The sequence below is a fragment of the Andrena cerasifolii genome, chromosome 9, assembly GCF_050908995.1.
Source record: "Andrena cerasifolii isolate SP2316 chromosome 9, iyAndCera1_principal, whole genome shotgun sequence".
Classification (NCBI taxonomy): Eukaryota; Metazoa; Arthropoda; class Insecta; order Hymenoptera; family Andrenidae; genus Andrena; species Andrena cerasifolii.
This window is the reverse complement of record NC_135126.1, coordinates 7,573,459-7,589,399: the sequence shown is the minus strand read 5'-3', so window position 1 is coordinate 7,589,399 and position 15,941 is coordinate 7,573,459. Positions and strand designations below refer to the sequence as shown.

The window sequence follows — 15,941 nt, the reverse complement described above, 5'->3', positions numbered from 1 at the left end:
CGTATGTATACATACATCGTTTCGACAGGAAACTCTTGTCAAGGGCCGTACTACCAGAGGACCAGACGGATACCGGCGTAGGTAGGTCAGACAAATAGACTGCTACATGGACCGAGTTAAAGTCGGTTGCGCTTGATCTTTCGTGCCGTTGGTGACGACGACTACGACAATAATGATGATGAAGATGATGATGATGATGATGATCATGATGATGATGATGGTGATGATAATGGTGAGGATGATGATGAGGATGATGATGATGATGATGATGACGATGATGATGATGATGATGATGATAATGATGATGATGGTGTCTTTGTTTCTTACGATATCATATCACTAAGTTAGGAGTAGGGCGTAAAGGTTCGTAAGTGTAATCGCGTAAGCGAAGCATATCACTCGTCGTGTGCGTTTAACACTACATACGCATGGCGAGGCGAACATGTGTACATGCACGGCGGCTCAACGATTCGACACGCACAATGTACAATATAGAAACGAAACGACCAAGTTGTGTGGTCGAGAGGCACATCAGCCTGTCTCCGTCAATGAAATAGTTAGATCTGTCAGTGCCAAGCCAACTATCGCTTCGCTCTCGGTGGAGCCTTTTAGATTTTCCTATCGCGTTGCTCGATCGAGTTTTTTTTTTTCAAAGTTTTCTCGCGCTTCGCTCCCTATCAATCTGCCGAAACTGGTCGCTTTCAAGACGAAAGGGAGACAGTATCGCGAATCCTGCCTAAATTTATTACTGAATTGCCTTTCTATTCCGGCTTTTATATCGGTTTCGGTTGATTTTCGACCCGTTACGGTGAAAGAAATAAAAATTCAACGAGGTAATCGTGATCCTTGGGTCTGTTTGGTTTTTTCTGTGACCCCCCCTCCCCCAGCCCTGCCCCTAGCCTCCGTTTCTCGTATTGTTGTACGTTCTGCGGTCTGCGCCCGCTGTTCTCCGTTCATTCTCCGCCAGCTACGAAATACAAACGGGGATAACTAACGAGCAGAGATGCCGTTCATCGGTGTAGATCGCGTTCACTTTTAACCGAAATTAAGTAGTCAGAGAAAGGGCAGCCGGACAGCTGTCCAAGCGGCAAATTTTCCCGCTGACACAACCGATTTGCCATGGGAGTCGATAACTCGTGAAGTCTGTTAGAGAACATTCCGCACATTCCCTTGGCTGTTTATCGCTCCTCCTCACGCTACAATTCTGTGTAAGTACAAGTATAATTACGACATACGCTGTATGCTGCTTTGGTTTTTTTTTTATTATTTTATTATTATGCGAATCCCGTACGCCGTACTGTACTCTATCGCAGGATATGGAGCACGAGACACGAGGATAGTATGGGGACAAGGAAACGGAACTGTTCGTTTTCCATGGTAAACGAAAGGGATGTGTCGGAGAGTGCGCTTCGCGGGTCACGGGAACCAAGCATCAAAACGTATGTTAAGTTATTGCTCCTCATGGTCGAACTTAAACACGTGGAGTAATTTATCAATTTGTGAATATGTTACGGAAGTGCTTCGTACTCGCGCGCCGCGACACGTTAAACGACAATGTTTGCAAATGCCAATGCGTGGATATCGCGGGCCACGTTTGATTTTCCATCTTGGAAGTTCCCCTTTCTCTTCCTTTCTCTTCCCCGTGTCTTCTTTCGCGGCATTGTTGTCATCGTTAAGCAACTGTGCGCGCGATTGAATTTTGTCTGCAAAAAAAAAACGCCGGATTTTTTTTATCATAGAATCGCGCGTCGCGAGGGGGGGGGGTCGAAGCTCAATGTCAAAGCAAAACACTCGATTTGTAGATTAATTAGAAAAAGAGCTTACGTAATTGATCTTTTGAATAGTAAATAAAGATACATGAAATGATAGATGTATAAATCAGTGCTAATACGATTCTTACGTTAGGTTGGACCAGTGGGTTACAATTTACAATGTCATACTGTAAGAGTGTAACCAGTGAATCGCTCTGCGCCGAGTACGAGTACATACCTGTACTTACTTATCAACAGATAATCCTCGGAACCACGATTTTTGGTAGTGGTGAAGTTGCTGCGACGCGCGCATACATATGTATGTACCTATGTTGCTCATTATTCTTCAAATACGATTCCGCGTAGAGCAGGTTTCGTTTTCATTTTTTTTTTCTTTCAAGATACTATCGCGATTAGCGTTCGACCGGCGATTCGCGCATCATCGGTTAGCCAATTGAGCAAAAGGGAATCAGCTGTAAGAGATTAGATCTAAAATAGATTGGAGAAACGATTGTTTGCCCAAAGGTCGGTTAAACGAGACACTAGCGCAGTGGTACATGTGCATGTACATAGACTTAGGCTCGGCTAGGCTGACAAGAAGACGAGCAGGTATAGCAAGTAGTGCTGTAGTATAGGTGGTAGTTGCATAGACATTAAGTTGGGCAAGTAAGTTGGTAAAGCGAGAAGGCAGACAGCAAGCCATCGGGCAGACAAGCAGGTCTTATTTGGACTGACGATCGATAAATTCGCGCTTGCTCTGTTTAACGTGTGTTCCCGGTAAATGTCCTGAGCGAGTTTTAAGGAGACAAGCGTGATGCACGGTCGAGATCAGTCGCGATGTAACCATAGCGTGAAACGGTCTCACACAGGCCTACTAGCCTTATACCTTACACATACCCTGCATACCGCCAAATGCGTGACGACGGTTGATTTTCCTTTTCGCCAGGACCGGTGCAATTTTGAGAACAACATCGGGGGCCAGCACTCTAAGGTCTATGAATTCAGTCAAGATTCAATACACTATCGAGTATCCGTTTACGAAGAAGCAGGTATGACGTATACTCACTCAACTACATACTTACAATTAGTTTCCAATTAGCGAGCATGATTCTTTTTACCTGCCACTCAATCCTTAATATATCCGGCGCCGCGCGGCGTGTCGTGTCCACCTTACGATTAGAGCATATCTCATACGTAAACAGCTGGGACGTGTATCAACAGCCGCCTCGTAAATGCATAATCTCTATAATCTATACACCTCCATCAGAAAATACTACAATCGTTTATCCAAGGCATTTAAAATTAATTTGCCGCACTACCACGCGAATCTAGCTTCGGTCGATTCTTTTTCATTTACGATTGTCTACAAGCGGTCAGCACCTAACAGATGCTAAGTGAACTTAGAATCGCTGAAAGCCATTGTCAGTGATACATGATTGTGTCAATGATGGCTACGTTCTTCTCGGATCCAAAGTGGACGAAACAGTGGGTTAGGCTGGTCCAATAGAACAATCGCTGCTCTCTGCAAAATTCTTAGCGATAGAGATAGGTATAGAATTAGCAGTTACCTACGCGATAAGCGGCGCGGTTAATTGCAATTAACGAAACAAGGGAGGATGAGAAATGTGAGGTGAAAATAAACATGAGATCTAGGTACGCGTACATACATATGTGTAGGTGTGCAGACGTAGATGTTGGTGTTACGATACCGAAAGTCGCGCGACGTTTAAAGTTCTGAAGCGAATCACAGTGGTTTCGAGTGAACCAAACTACTTAGAGATAGCGTCCCTCGCTGGTTACGTAATTTGCTCGATTCTTGTTCTGAAATACAACGACGAAGACAACGAACGAACATTTAGACAAGCGTTATCATTCTCAAAGGAGAATGGCTATATATCCGTGGCAGCGAGTGGCACGAGGTCCTCAGTAGAAGATGATAGAGGACCAGGAGCATCAACATCCTGTACGACTGCCTCCTGACAAGCTCGCCCATGTCGATGTCATAGGAGTGAAATTCGAAAAGTACGTCCAATCACATGCTATCCAATCCATTCTCAATCTGAAATCTAACGGCAGCTTTATCTGCCCCGAATGTAAAGTTGCAAAGTAGCGCGCGCTAAGGGAAACCGAGAACAGCGTAGTTACCTACGCCTCTTTCACCAATTCTTACAGTCCCATGCAACCACCATGTGGAACCATTTCTTTAAGTAGTAGCTAAAAGTTTTTTTTTTATTATCGCATGCATAAACATGAACACCCTTACCGTTCTGTTAACAGTGATCAGTGTAAAGAGCCTCTGCTTTCCGAGAAGCAAAGTTCCCACAGGATAACGTCGGGGAACCTCCGTTTGCGCACCACCTCGGGATTACCATCCGGAAACGCAGTGATGGGCACAACTTTGGCCACGGACGCGACTATGGTCGTCGTCTCGTGTGCGGGAACGGGAACGGACACCGCCAACGCATGCATAGACTCTACCGTCGGGGTTAATACCACCACCGTCACCAGCAACAGCACAACAATCGCCCCCGCCGTTGCAACCAACGTGGCTAATAAATCGATGGACGAAGATTGCGCCCAAGTGCCCATGTTTGAGGATGCAACCACCGACAGTGGTCGTCTCCCCGACGTTGTTGCCCAGAGCAAGCTTTACGGCGCCGTTGAGGATGAACCTCTCGAATCGTACCTGGCGATTACCATTCAAGTTTTTATACCGTTTCTTATCGCCGGCCTTGGCATGGTGGGAGCTGGACTAGTTCTGGATTTGGTTCAAGTACGAGCAGCCGTCATTTCCATTTATTTGCTCTCTATTCTTCTCCTCTTCGTAACCGATCCTTTCGCCCCGGCTTGTATTACGCACCGTTTACCGGTCCCTCACTTTTTCTCCGCAGCACTGGGTCGTGTTCGAGAAAGTGAGCGAGCTGATAATTCTGGTCCCGGCATTGTTAGGTCTAAAGGGCAATTTGGAAATGACTCTCGCATCGCGTCTCTCCACTCAAGCGAATCTCGGGCACATGGACACGCCGAAAGAGCAATGGTACATGATCGTCGGAAATCTCGTCCTAATTCAAGTGAGTCGGATACGCAGCTTTTTACTTTTTTACTCTACTTTCCATACCGGATCTGTTGCACCCTACTCTTTATGCTTTCTGCCCCGGTCCATCTGATCCATTTCCGTCCTCTTGTCTCCTCGTTTTCGTTCGTTTCAACCATAGATGCCCATTGTCGAAACTAAGCGCCCAGCTAGTTGGCCCCTGCTAAAGTAAGGGCCTTGAGCGCTAAGCAGCCATTTCTGCCGATTGGAATTAGGATTTCAGCATTCGCCCAGTATGCTAGTTAAAATTGTTCAAAGTCAGGGAGTCTTTGAGTGCGAGATATGCGACTCGCGGAAGCCTTATCATTGGCGCCACGATTTTATTTGATTACACTTTCGGCGCGTCAACGGTAAACGGCCTTCGCGTATAAGCGTCACGTTTGCTGTCTCGTCGATCGGCACGTCGACAAGTAGGTACCTACAATGTACATATATCTATGTGTAACTACATGGTATAGATTAATATTCTTGACGAGTTTGCGGAAAACAAGAGAAACAAATCTCATTCCAAACTATGTACCTATAAGCCTGAAAGTACTGTACCTATACATATACTAGCTATACCTACTATGGCATTCGCGAATTGCGGAACAAACTACCTTTCCTGGTTTCTCTCAAACTTTTAACAATTTTAACAAACAGACAAAATTTCTCCCTCCTCATTTCTTTCATTTTTTGATTCTTTCATTATTTGTTCCTTTCTTTGCTCTTTCGTCCGTGTTTCTCGTTGTTTTTGCTGTTTAGTTGTACGTTTATGTAAAGAACGTCAGTTCGTGTTGGCAGTGCCAAGCGATAGTGGTTGGATTTCTGGGCTCCGTGGTGGCGATCGCAATGGGGGCGTTCCGAAACGGTACCATTTCGTTGGATCACGCGTACTTGTTGTGCGCGAGCAGCTTGGTTACCGCGTCGCTGGCATCCTTCGTCCTCGGCTTGATAACCGCCGGTGTAATTGTTTTCTCACGACATTGCCACATAAACCCGGACAATGTTGCAACACCGATAGCCGCTAGTCTCGGTGACATTACCTCCTTAGCCTTGCTCTCTTGGAGTTCCACGATTCTTTATGAATCGATAAACAAACAAGACTGGGTGGCGCCGCTCGTGATCGCCTGTTACGTTCTGGTTACGCCGCTCTGGGTATGGATAGCCAAAAGGAACAAATACACCAACAACGTCCTTTACTCCGGATGGACTCCTGTCATGATCGCTATGTTGATAAGCAGGTGAGCGATTGTCGATTAGAATCGATTCCCCCCTAAACGGCGCATAATCGTTTGCCCTTGGCCACGACAGTTGCGGCGGTCTAATACTGGAATTCATGGTATCGCGATTCGAAAACTTGACCGTTTTCCAACCGGTGATCAATGGTGTCGGTGGAAATTTAGTGGCCGTTCAAGCAAGCAGAATATCCACAGCTCTTCACAAGCAAGCAGAGTTCGGGACGCTTCTGATACCGCCGGGTCACACGCATCCCGTTATCTTCATTACACCTATTGCTAACTTTTTCGGCAAAGGTAAACGCGCCACCTAGGCACCTACGCGCTCATTACCTACGCACCAGTCGGTGTCCAGTCGGTCCAACTAAATCCCTTTCGTCTCCTTCGTAGGTATGCACGCGAGAACTACCAGAGTTTTAATGGCGATGGTTATACCTGGTCACATAATTTTCATTTACTTGATTAATTACATGAAGGATGGCAACGCCTCGCTGACGCCCCTCTTCGTTTTCGTTTACTTGTGCGCCGCCATGCTACAAGTTGCTGCACTACTCTACATAGCCTACATAATGATACATTGGATGTGGAAGCGGAAAATCGATCCTGACAATTCAGCGATACCATATTTGACAGCAATGGGAGACCTGCTTGGCATCAGTTTACTCGCGATTGCCTTTCAGTTTCTCTATCTGGTCGGAGATCAAGACTCCGATCGAACGATCGCTCCGTGAAAGTTCACGGGGATCGATTTGTAGGTCTATTTCGCGGCCATTCGTCATCACTTCCTGCAGTTCTTCTTGCGAGGCGACAATCATCGCCGCCATGTTGTTGTTAATGCCGTTGTTGTTGTTGTTATTAGTTTCTCTTTCTTTGAGACGAGACGAGACGAGACAAGTCGAACCTTCTCCATTCGACCGTTAGCTCCGTTAGAAGAAACGGAGGCGATGGAAACTGTCGTGTCGCTGATTCAAGGCTGACCACCAATAACCTTGTATTTCCACGAAAATCGAAAAATAGAAAAATTAAACACCGCCACGTATACCGTCGCTCGTTCAAAATGTTTGACTAGCCGAATCGAGCTGAAATCATCTCCGCTTCACTCGATTTCGTTTGGCTGAACGCCGCGATCGACGCGACGGCCACCAATACGCTACATAAGTACGTACGCTTCCTCGGATTGTCACCTCATATCTCGTCTTTCACATTCTGTGCTGTTAATAACGCCGCGATCCAGCTCCTCGATCTAGTCATCAAGACAACAACCCACGATTCTAATTGGTCACGAGTTCTAAAACTGCACTCTAGTCGTAAGAATTTCAAAATGAGTGGCGTGGTGGCCAGAGACATACTACTTAGTACGTACGCAGTCATATGAAGTATGTGCCGAGAAACTGCAATTCGCCAAAACCAAAGAAAGAAAAAAGCATCGCCTCGTTTCAGCGAATCCTTGCTTTGCATCAGGCATTGATAAGACAACACGATTGTGCTATGAGAACTAAACAAACTATGCGTAGTTATAATTCGTAACGTTACGATGCGTATGTGTCTTCGAACAGTTGCCTTCGTACACGATGGAGATTAGATAAATTATTTAGATACACTTTAACGATCGTGCGAGCTATTTTTTCATGCTTTCAAAGATTCGCCACCTTATGCGGCTCTCCTTGCGGTACCTAATACATACGTGTGTAAGCTACCTGTACCTAATCCCTCCACCTCCCAGCCACCTGTCGATCTACAAACGCGTTCTTCACCTTTTAGCCAGACCAAGTCGATACGCCGGCGCGTCGTGCGTGACTAATTGTAAATAGTGTGTTATCGCGACTGTTGTTCTCGTTTCACTGCAAGTCTTCCAACCAAGTTAGAAGCTACATGCTACAGGTATGTACGCAAGTACATACCGAGATCAACGAGGCCGTTGCGAATACAATCGTTTCTTACATGCTCCAGCAATTATGTAATGTCGACGTTTATAATTAATTTAAAATCATCTCGAGGAAAACGAACGTCTTGGGATTAATTGTTTCAAACACAACGGTCGTGTCGTGCTTCTTTCAAATACAAAATTCAGTTGGGTATGCAGAATTAACAAAATCGTTTTTTTATCTACTTGGCCTGTTCATTATTTCCTTAAATACGAACGCGATGAAGCGTATTGAAAGTATGTACACAGCACAGGGCGATCGTATTAGTTATCTCGCAACGAGAGTCGCAATTACGTGCTCTGTAGAGTAGAAATTTCCTCTAGAATTATCGAAAGAAGACGCGTTATGCTACGGCGCGAGCTTACTACCAGGTTATAAATGAATGTCTGACAATAATGTTTCATTCAAGGGGACAGATAGACTATTTTTTATGCAACGCGAGAGAGTTAAACGGTCTCTTTTACGTGTATAGGCACAGATTCGCAAGATTTCCTCCCTTAGGGAAGAAAGTCGACGGGAAATATTTCACTGTTCCTATATGAAATTTATTTAAATTGCGTATAGACACGTGCCAACGACCGCGTTATGATACAAATCCAAAATATCTCCTTTCGATTTTTTTCTTCTATCTTGCGTGATCGAGAGGTTAATGGTGGCCTGGGGAGGGGGGGTATTAGTAGAGAGTTAAAGAAAAAGTCGTATTACGAATTACAATGACACGCGACTTGGGCGAAGTAATAACAACCGTTACAGGTGAGAAAAAACAGTTTTGGGCCCAGTTCAATCGAACGAATCACAAAGACAACTGTTGTTCTGGTTGTTCATCCCCAAACAGGAAAATAATGATTGAGGACGTGCTGTTGATACAAAGAGACTGGACGCACATTTGAATGAACGAAATATCAATGTAGTTTTATATAATAAAATGATAAAACTGATAACATATGCATTCCTAAACCTCCTTTTCTCACCCTATAGCAATTATTTGAAAAACGTCTTATATCTGTCGTAAGAAATTAGCGGTTACCAGAAAGGGTAAGTGTCCGGACTGTATTGAAACTACAGAACTTACAAAATATTCGAGTTTTGTTTATTGCGACACTTTTAATCTCCAAAAATAAATTTACATCTCGTGCAATTTTAGAAATAATTGAAGAAACACACACAACGCAGGTACCCCTATATACCGTTATATATATCGTGTATGTATGTACTATGTATGCATGTATCGTTACATATATATACATATATATATATAATAATAATAAATATATAAATATGTATATATATGTATATAACAATTCAACTCTAAAGCGCAGCGATAACGAAACCTTATAAAAGTACGAATTGGGCACGATCGATGCGATGAATTATTTGATAACGAATGAATGAACGCATTTGTTATCGTCGAACCGTGAATCTATATCTTGAAAATGAACAGTGTTTCTACAATTACCTTGCCACATGTATATCACATATTTATACATGAAAAGCTATAATACAATACATACGGTAATTTGAAAGAGGGGGCTGTCAGTGGTTCGCAAAACGCAAAAACAAACTGTACAGTGCGTTTTGGTGATCGTTCCGGTGGACCACGTACGCACGGTGAAAAAGCTACCACATCTTGTCGTTAAACGCTTTCCTAGCAGAGAAGAACGCGGGAGAGGTGTCCGTCGCCTGCGGTTCGCGTTAAGTTGGATGGCGCTTAGGAAGGGGCACTATCTCCGCGAAGCGTACGCGGTCCTGTGGAACGATTCATTGGAACGCAATGTACATTATTCAGTCTGCCAATGTGATCGTGGCTTTTTCTTTACTGTAATTTCGCTTCTTCCTTCGCTTTCCAAAGTATCAACTCCATACAAGCAACGGCGTCCTCTTTACTGTCGTGTCCACCGACTGCAATGCCATTAAAGATCGGTTAGAAATACGCTACCTCTCCGAGAGTGTAAACTCGTAATAGCGTGGCGTTGGTGCGGCACGATAAAGTGCGACAGGAAACAACACTGTCAACTACAAGTCATTCATATTTAACTGACCATCGTTTTGAATGATCTTCCTCAGGTATTCGGAACAAAGATTCTTCAAAGCTCTCTTTTGTGGATATCCGTTCTTGTGAGGAAACATTATGCTCGTGTCGACGACGGTGCCGTGCAGAAGTCTCAAAGCTTTGAAATCACTCTCAAGGCTGTGACCCACTAATATGGTTTTTTCCGAAAACATGGTTAGCAGGGTAGCCTGAACATCCAATAACGTGGTCGTCACATCTTTCATGCTTTCTTCCGTGATCCCGGAAAACCTATACGCCATCGACCATAACGGATAACCTACAGTTACTTCTGTTGCATGCGTATGAAAGGGAGGGGAGGAGAGCGCCTCACGATACACTTTACCTTGTATTATAATCGATTACAGGATTTTGTGGTTTCACCAACGTTTCGTACACGACGCTACAATCTTCGTCGATGACAGTTATCCTAGTTAATTCTAAGCCTTGCGTTGTGTAACTCATTTCACAGTCGAGTGCGTAAACTCCTTGTTCCTCGACTGGCGTATCTTAACAACGAGAGAACGTAGGGGAGTTTGAATAAAGGAGATGATTTAAAGAGCAAACGTGAAATTAACAGAGATCGTGGGATGATGAGTTGACGATATACCTTTCGGAAAGGTTTTCACGTAACCACGAAGATTTTCGTAATCGATGTACTCCCAAACGTGCGCCTTCGCATCGCAACAACCACTTGCGGAACCATATTGTTGGCAACAACTGTACTTGCCCTCTCCTCTAATCGTGAATTTTCTACCCCAATGGTATATACAGTTCTGTGGCCGCAACGCCAATCCTTGTTTGTCTATCATATAAGGTTGACTGCACCGACTGCAAATTCTCTCATTAGGCACTTTCGACAGGACACTCTGATTCCGCGAATTTATCACGTAGATTTTGGCACGGCCCTGCGATTCAAACAAATCAAACGATAATAAGAATGAAGGGAACTCATTTCCTTCGCGCTTTTCATTCACCGTTCTTTACCTTCTGACCGTCTGGATGCGGACGAGGAAATCCGTTATCTCGAAGTTGTTGTTCCGTCATTATCCATTTCTTTAACATACTATAGAGCATTGCTCCTCTGAACTCTGTAACGGATCTCTTTGTTTTAAGAACGCTCCAGGATCCTTTTGCCTTTCCAGCAAGTACCGCCTCATGAGACACCGTACTGCCACCCGATGTTGTCGCTAGATTACTTTCTATCGACGGATTTTGATCAACTTCTTTTCTCAGTCTGTGCGCGGCAAGCATACAAGAATTTTTATACACGGCCAGTGCTTTGCATCTTTCGTGGCAAGCGTACTCCTCTTTAACCGCGCGCTGCGCCCCATCTTCAGCGTTCGTATAAATTTGTACGCATACGTCGTGCATCATATTCACATAATACTGACGAACGTTCAGGGGAAACTTTTGCGTGGTCACTTGCAACGGTTCGGGTCGTATTAGCTGAGGTACCTGATACGTAAAAACTGCTTGTACCGCATAGCAATCACGGGCAATTTATCCTGCAATACCTACTCACCATTTGAGGAACATGGGCGACGCGTACACCGCTCTTCGCGGTTTGCGCGGCTGTTTTGTAATTGTCCGTTTCTTTCGTTTCTACCGTTTTCCCTACATTTTCTGTCATCCTTTTCTTCTCTATTGCTAAAGATTTTGCGTACGGCACATGGGCGATTCTAATACGACCTGTGATAAATGTTGGCAAAGAAATAATTAATCTCTCTCTCTCTCTCTCTCTTTCTCTCTCACACACACACATACACATACACACCGCGCGCGCGCGCGCTCACTCTCTCGTTTTCATTACCATTTCCATTTAATTTTAATTCACTATTGCACGCAGCTCCTGTTGCTTGAATGTGGTTTCGGCGTACATCCTTGGAGACGCTAGTACTCGCTGAAACTGTTTTATCTGCTACAGCATTTCTCATTAAACGCCACCTCTCATACATTTTCTGTTGTGGATTTATTGACTTTTTCGACTGTTGAGTGTTAACGGTCTGTCTGGTATTACAAGTGGATGCTGATGGATGGGCCACCCTTTTTCTGCCCACGTCTTCGGTCTGTACCTTTTCGCGCATCGGCAACGATTCTTTCGATAACACCGTAGCCTGTGATCGCTCCGGTGCTTGGTATTCCTAAAAATCAATAATATTAAGAACAATTACATTAGCGCCGTATTCTAAAGATAAACCAACGCCGATTAGAATTTCTCACGCGTACCTGAAATATCTTTAAGCATTCCTCTTGCACGTCGTGATCTGAGTCTGACGCACTCAAGACTATCTCATCGATGTAGTTATCGATAGCATTACTATGATGGTGATCGTTTTCTTCATCACCATCCTCGTCTAGATTCGATCGAATACTTTCCAAAGAACTAGCGGACCTGTCGATTGAGTTTCTTTCTTCACTATTCTCCATATGTATATACAATTCTTCAATTATGTTGTTCTCATCGGATTTGTGACGCAACATTGAACGCGTTCTTTCATCCTTTCTTTTCCTAGTACGTTCTTGCTTCTTCGAACACTCCGAGGACTTTTTCGAATCGTAATCGCGATTCTTCTCAGATTCTCGATAATCCCTTTTATCCCTTTTACTCTTGTGCCTATTTCCATTTCTGTCCTTACTCCTTTCTTTATCCCGATACTTCTCCTGCTCCTTGTCTCTGCTTTTATTCTTACCGTGCTTTTTGCTTCTCGATTCTTTACTTTCGCGTCTCGAATCACTTTTATCCTTACTCCTACTGTGAGACGTCGAGCGCGATTTTCCCTTCGAGACGTGTCTTTTTTCGTAACTTTTATAAGACGAATCGTGACTCTTTTGATCCTTGCATTCACTCTTGTCTTTACTTTTATATTCCTTTGCATTCTTATTAGTGACTTTGTCCTCGTTCACTCTCAGAGCTCTCCCTTCCTCGCATTGCAAAGATTGCAAAGTTTCTTTGCCTATAGAATCATCTCTCTTCGTCCATGTTTTCTCATCGCTGTTCTTTCCATTCACAGATTCGTCGTTCACATCCGCTTCTAAAGAACACCCACCTGTATCTTGTACATCGTTTAAACAATCATCGTCCTTAATATCACGAGCATACTCTTCGATGTTTTCTTGACTATCATTGTCATCTTCGTCATTGTCAGAGAATTTTGGTTCAAAATCTGAACAAGATTCGGAAAATTCCTTTCCCGACTGTGCGTTCGAAACGGGTTTAACATCTGTTGATATCTTGTCCACCCTATCGAGTCCCGACTCAAATTCAGCTAGCGTCGAATCATTTAAACTCTTAACAGTTTTCAATGGAGCCTTTACTTTCTTCGGAACATATTCTTCTCTTCTCTTCTTAGATTTTGGGTAATACGCTTCTCTGAGTTTCAATAGGTAATCATTTGAACTACCCTCTTCGTATGAATTCGACGAAACCGAGTCAGATTTACAGGTAGGTATGTAACTTTGCGTAGTATCCCGGACTTCGGAGTTAATTATCGTAGTAGGTTTATATTTAATTTCTGTACTCTGGGACTCTGCAGATTCGCAGCTGATACCCAACCAAGGTTTAATTGCATCCGGAGAAGATTTACGTTTCAATGCTACTCCACTTTCTCTTGTTGGCATATAAGATATGATTGGTATATGACGTTTCCTTAGTTCCGCGATCGGCGTAGGATTATAAACGCATGGAACAGATTTGTTAGCCGAGGTCGATACATCTGTTCTCTTGTCTATGGTATTAGATGTAACAATTTCCAATTTTCCAGCTGATCCAGAAGCCAAAGTTGGCTTCAATCCTTCCACGACCTGAGAAACAACTTTCTGACACGAGAAGTTGTCGGTGTTAGCGACTTCGCGATTGGCAAGAACTTTTTTCACAGCCTCCGTTACTAACTGCTGTAAAACATCAGAATCCGATCGTGTGACAGGAGCTTTTGATTCTTGAGGCGGGTCAGTCGGGCGACTTTCCACCGGTTCTGGCGGCTCTGCTGTAACGCTGACATCCTCTACAATACACGCCACGAATATTTAATTTTTTATTTTTTCACTCTCGGAAAAATTGACGATAAAAATTTAGTGAAATAAGATTTACTTGTTATACGTTTACCACCGTAAGAAGTTTGAGTAATAAAGCGACTTACCTCGTTTCGAGTGCTTAAAGTGACAGTAAGGTCTATCGCACGTTCCGCTTTCGTAAAACGGACAATTGATAGCTTTAAAATAACCTGTCGAAGGCAACATAACTATTTCATTGTATTTTGTTCCTTCAATCGGTTGTTCTTTGAACAAAAGGTATCCAAGTCATGTAAGAATAACGACCTTTCGGCCAAGTTAAAACCTATTCAGAACATTCTTCATGATCTAAGCGTCATTCCTTTCCATGACGAGTTAATGTATTTATGACCATAATCCGAAAATGATTCGTGAGTTTTTACAGGACACATCCAAAACTAAAAACTCCAGCCGAATCGAATCCCGAAAACGTAGGTTATGTACAAGTAGCTCGTACATACATACACACATTTCCCCCATTTGCCATTTGTTTGAAGGATCATTCCCTCTCCTTCTGCCCCTCTCTCTCCCCTCCACACCCACGCTTGGTCCTTGTCCTCGTCCACTCTTCCTCCTTCCTTAAGCCTACACAAGCTCAAGCTCAAATCAGCCTTCCTCAATCCTCCGTTACTCCTTTGTTGTATCTATCTACTGCCATCTGGTCTACGGTTGTCGAATAGCCAATAAATAACGACACCGTATCGTTGTTATCATCATCGTGCATGTATAGACGTCAATTATACGTCCGTTTTAGGTCTGGACGGCTTTCGAACGTCTTTAGTCAAGAATTTCGTGTGTTTAAATTTTCATAAATAATAAAAGTAGTCCGAAATATTTGTTTATTTTAATCTTGTATCTTTTCCCGCGCATTCACGGTTCCGCCACAAGGAGGTATAAATTAGACTTTACATCTTATCACGATTTCGAGAAAAATGCATTTGAATACCTCAATTCTAATGTCTCTATCTTCGACATTTTTGCGATTTCGGTCCCGAATTTTCAGAAAACATTCATGACATCAGACACTGAAAATAAGGGGAAAAAATGTTTTTTCGTTTTGGCATATCTCGGTATATGCTCCGCCTTAAATGTTTAGAAAATAGCCCCCGAAAATTAAAAATTACAATTTCTTTTCGCCTTCATAAATAAATTTTTTCGAGAAAGGATTGAGGAAGGATTTAAACTTTCAAAATTTAAAAAATAAAAAATTTGTTTTTTGTTAGTTTTTCGGACTTTTTTCGATAACCGTTTATCGCACAAGAAAAAGTAATACAACATAAAAGATGCTCCTTGTCTGGATCTACAACTTTTGTTTGACATATTTTTTTATGTAATCAATAACTTGGAGGATATTATATAAAATCGACTTTGTGAGCTGTTAAATAATTATTTCAATGTCCAAGAGCCCAGGGGCACCTTTTCCCGTTATCCGATCGGAGTCAAACTTTACACAGATTTTTCTTGAATTATTTGGAACTATTCTGAGGGGTGTCGCGAAGAAAATACAAATATCGAAAATAAGAGCCACCCTACCCTAATATACTAGCCCGCAGCACCATTCAGCATTTCAATACTTTTCAGAGATGTTCCTGAGTTGGACGCTGTCCATGCACAGAGGCCGCTGAATTCAGTCCTCGAGTTATGGGTCGGTAACACAGTTTGGGTGGCGACACTTCCTATACTTCGTCGATGGTTAGGAAAGGACACAATATTTAATTTAAATTCTAACCGCTAGTAGGATTGCGACCGAATTCCACTCTGAATCGATAACGTTGCATACGCCCCGAAAATGGTAAGGGGAATCACCGATCCGTGTAGGTATCTGGTTCGATTACACTCTTCCATCACAGTTTTGTA

The 15,941-nt window shown here is 43.3% G+C and overlaps 2 protein-coding genes across 9 annotated transcripts; one reads left to right on the top strand and one right to left on the bottom strand.

Annotated features, from left to right (window-relative positions):
- The first annotated feature begins 896 nt into the window (after positions 1-896).
- Positions 897-8,928, top strand: LOC143373224 (solute carrier family 41 member 1). Of its 8 annotated transcripts, XM_076820234.1 has the most exons (10): positions 897-1,208; positions 1,314-1,439; positions 1,906-2,070; positions 2,698-2,800; positions 3,633-3,773; positions 4,029-4,524; positions 4,643-4,822; positions 5,608-6,068; positions 6,139-6,359; positions 6,453-8,928. In XM_076820234.1, exons 5-10 carry the CDS (start codon positions 3,685-3,687, stop codon positions 6,791-6,793), a joined length of 1,788 nt encoding a protein of 595 aa, XP_076676349.1. In that variant the 5' UTR covers positions 897-1,208; positions 1,314-1,439; positions 1,906-2,070; positions 2,698-2,800; positions 3,633-3,684; the 3' UTR covers positions 6,794-8,928. The 8 variants fall into 8 exon arrangements, with proteins under 8 accessions (XP_076676349.1, XP_076676350.1, XP_076676355.1 ...); XM_076820235.1 differs by lacking the exon at positions 1,906-2,070; XM_076820240.1 differs by lacking the exon at positions 3,633-3,773.
- A 127-nt stretch (positions 8,929-9,055) lies between these two features.
- Positions 9,056-14,696, bottom strand: LOC143373213 (uncharacterized). The gene is made up of 9 exons (XM_076820213.1): positions 14,174-14,696; positions 12,264-14,038; positions 11,848-12,178; positions 11,560-11,726; positions 11,022-11,492; positions 10,645-10,942; positions 10,381-10,543; positions 10,027-10,286; positions 9,056-9,886 (listed from the first exon to the last, which is right to left on the bottom strand). The coding sequence occupies exons 1-9, from the start codon at positions 14,271-14,273 to the stop codon at positions 9,801-9,803; spliced, it is 3,651 nt and encodes a 1,216-aa protein (XP_076676328.1). The 5' UTR covers positions 14,274-14,696; the 3' UTR covers positions 9,056-9,800.
- Positions 14,697-15,941: the final 1,245 nt, after the last annotated feature.

What these genes read in the sequence shown, in the direction of transcription:
- LOC143373213 (XM_076820213.1), bottom strand. Translation starts at nt 14,273, where the DNA reads ATGTTGCCTTCGACAGGTTATTTTAAAGCTATCAATTGTCCGTTTTAC. An exon ending in ATTAAAATTAAATGGAAATG is followed by an intron (nt 11,727 to 11,847) that starts GTAATGAAAACG and finishes CATTTATCACAG; the next exon opens with GTCGTATTAGAATCGCCCAT. An exon ending in GAAGATCATTCAAAACGATG is followed by an intron (nt 9,887 to 10,026) that starts GTCAGTTAAATA and finishes ATGGCATTGCAG; the next exon opens with TCGGTGGACACGACAGTAAA.
- LOC143373224 (XM_076820235.1), top strand. Translation starts at nt 3,685, where the DNA reads ATGATAGAGGACCAGGAGCATCAACATCCTGTACGACTGCCTCCTGAC. An exon ending in TAGTTCTGGATTTGGTTCAA is followed by an intron (nt 4,525 to 4,642) that starts GTACGAGCAGCC and finishes TTTTCTCCGCAG; the next exon opens with CACTGGGTCGTGTTCGAGAA. An exon ending in GAAATCTCGTCCTAATTCAA is followed by an intron (nt 4,823 to 5,607) that starts GTGAGTCGGATA and finishes GTTTATGTAAAG; the next exon opens with AACGTCAGTTCGTGTTGGCA.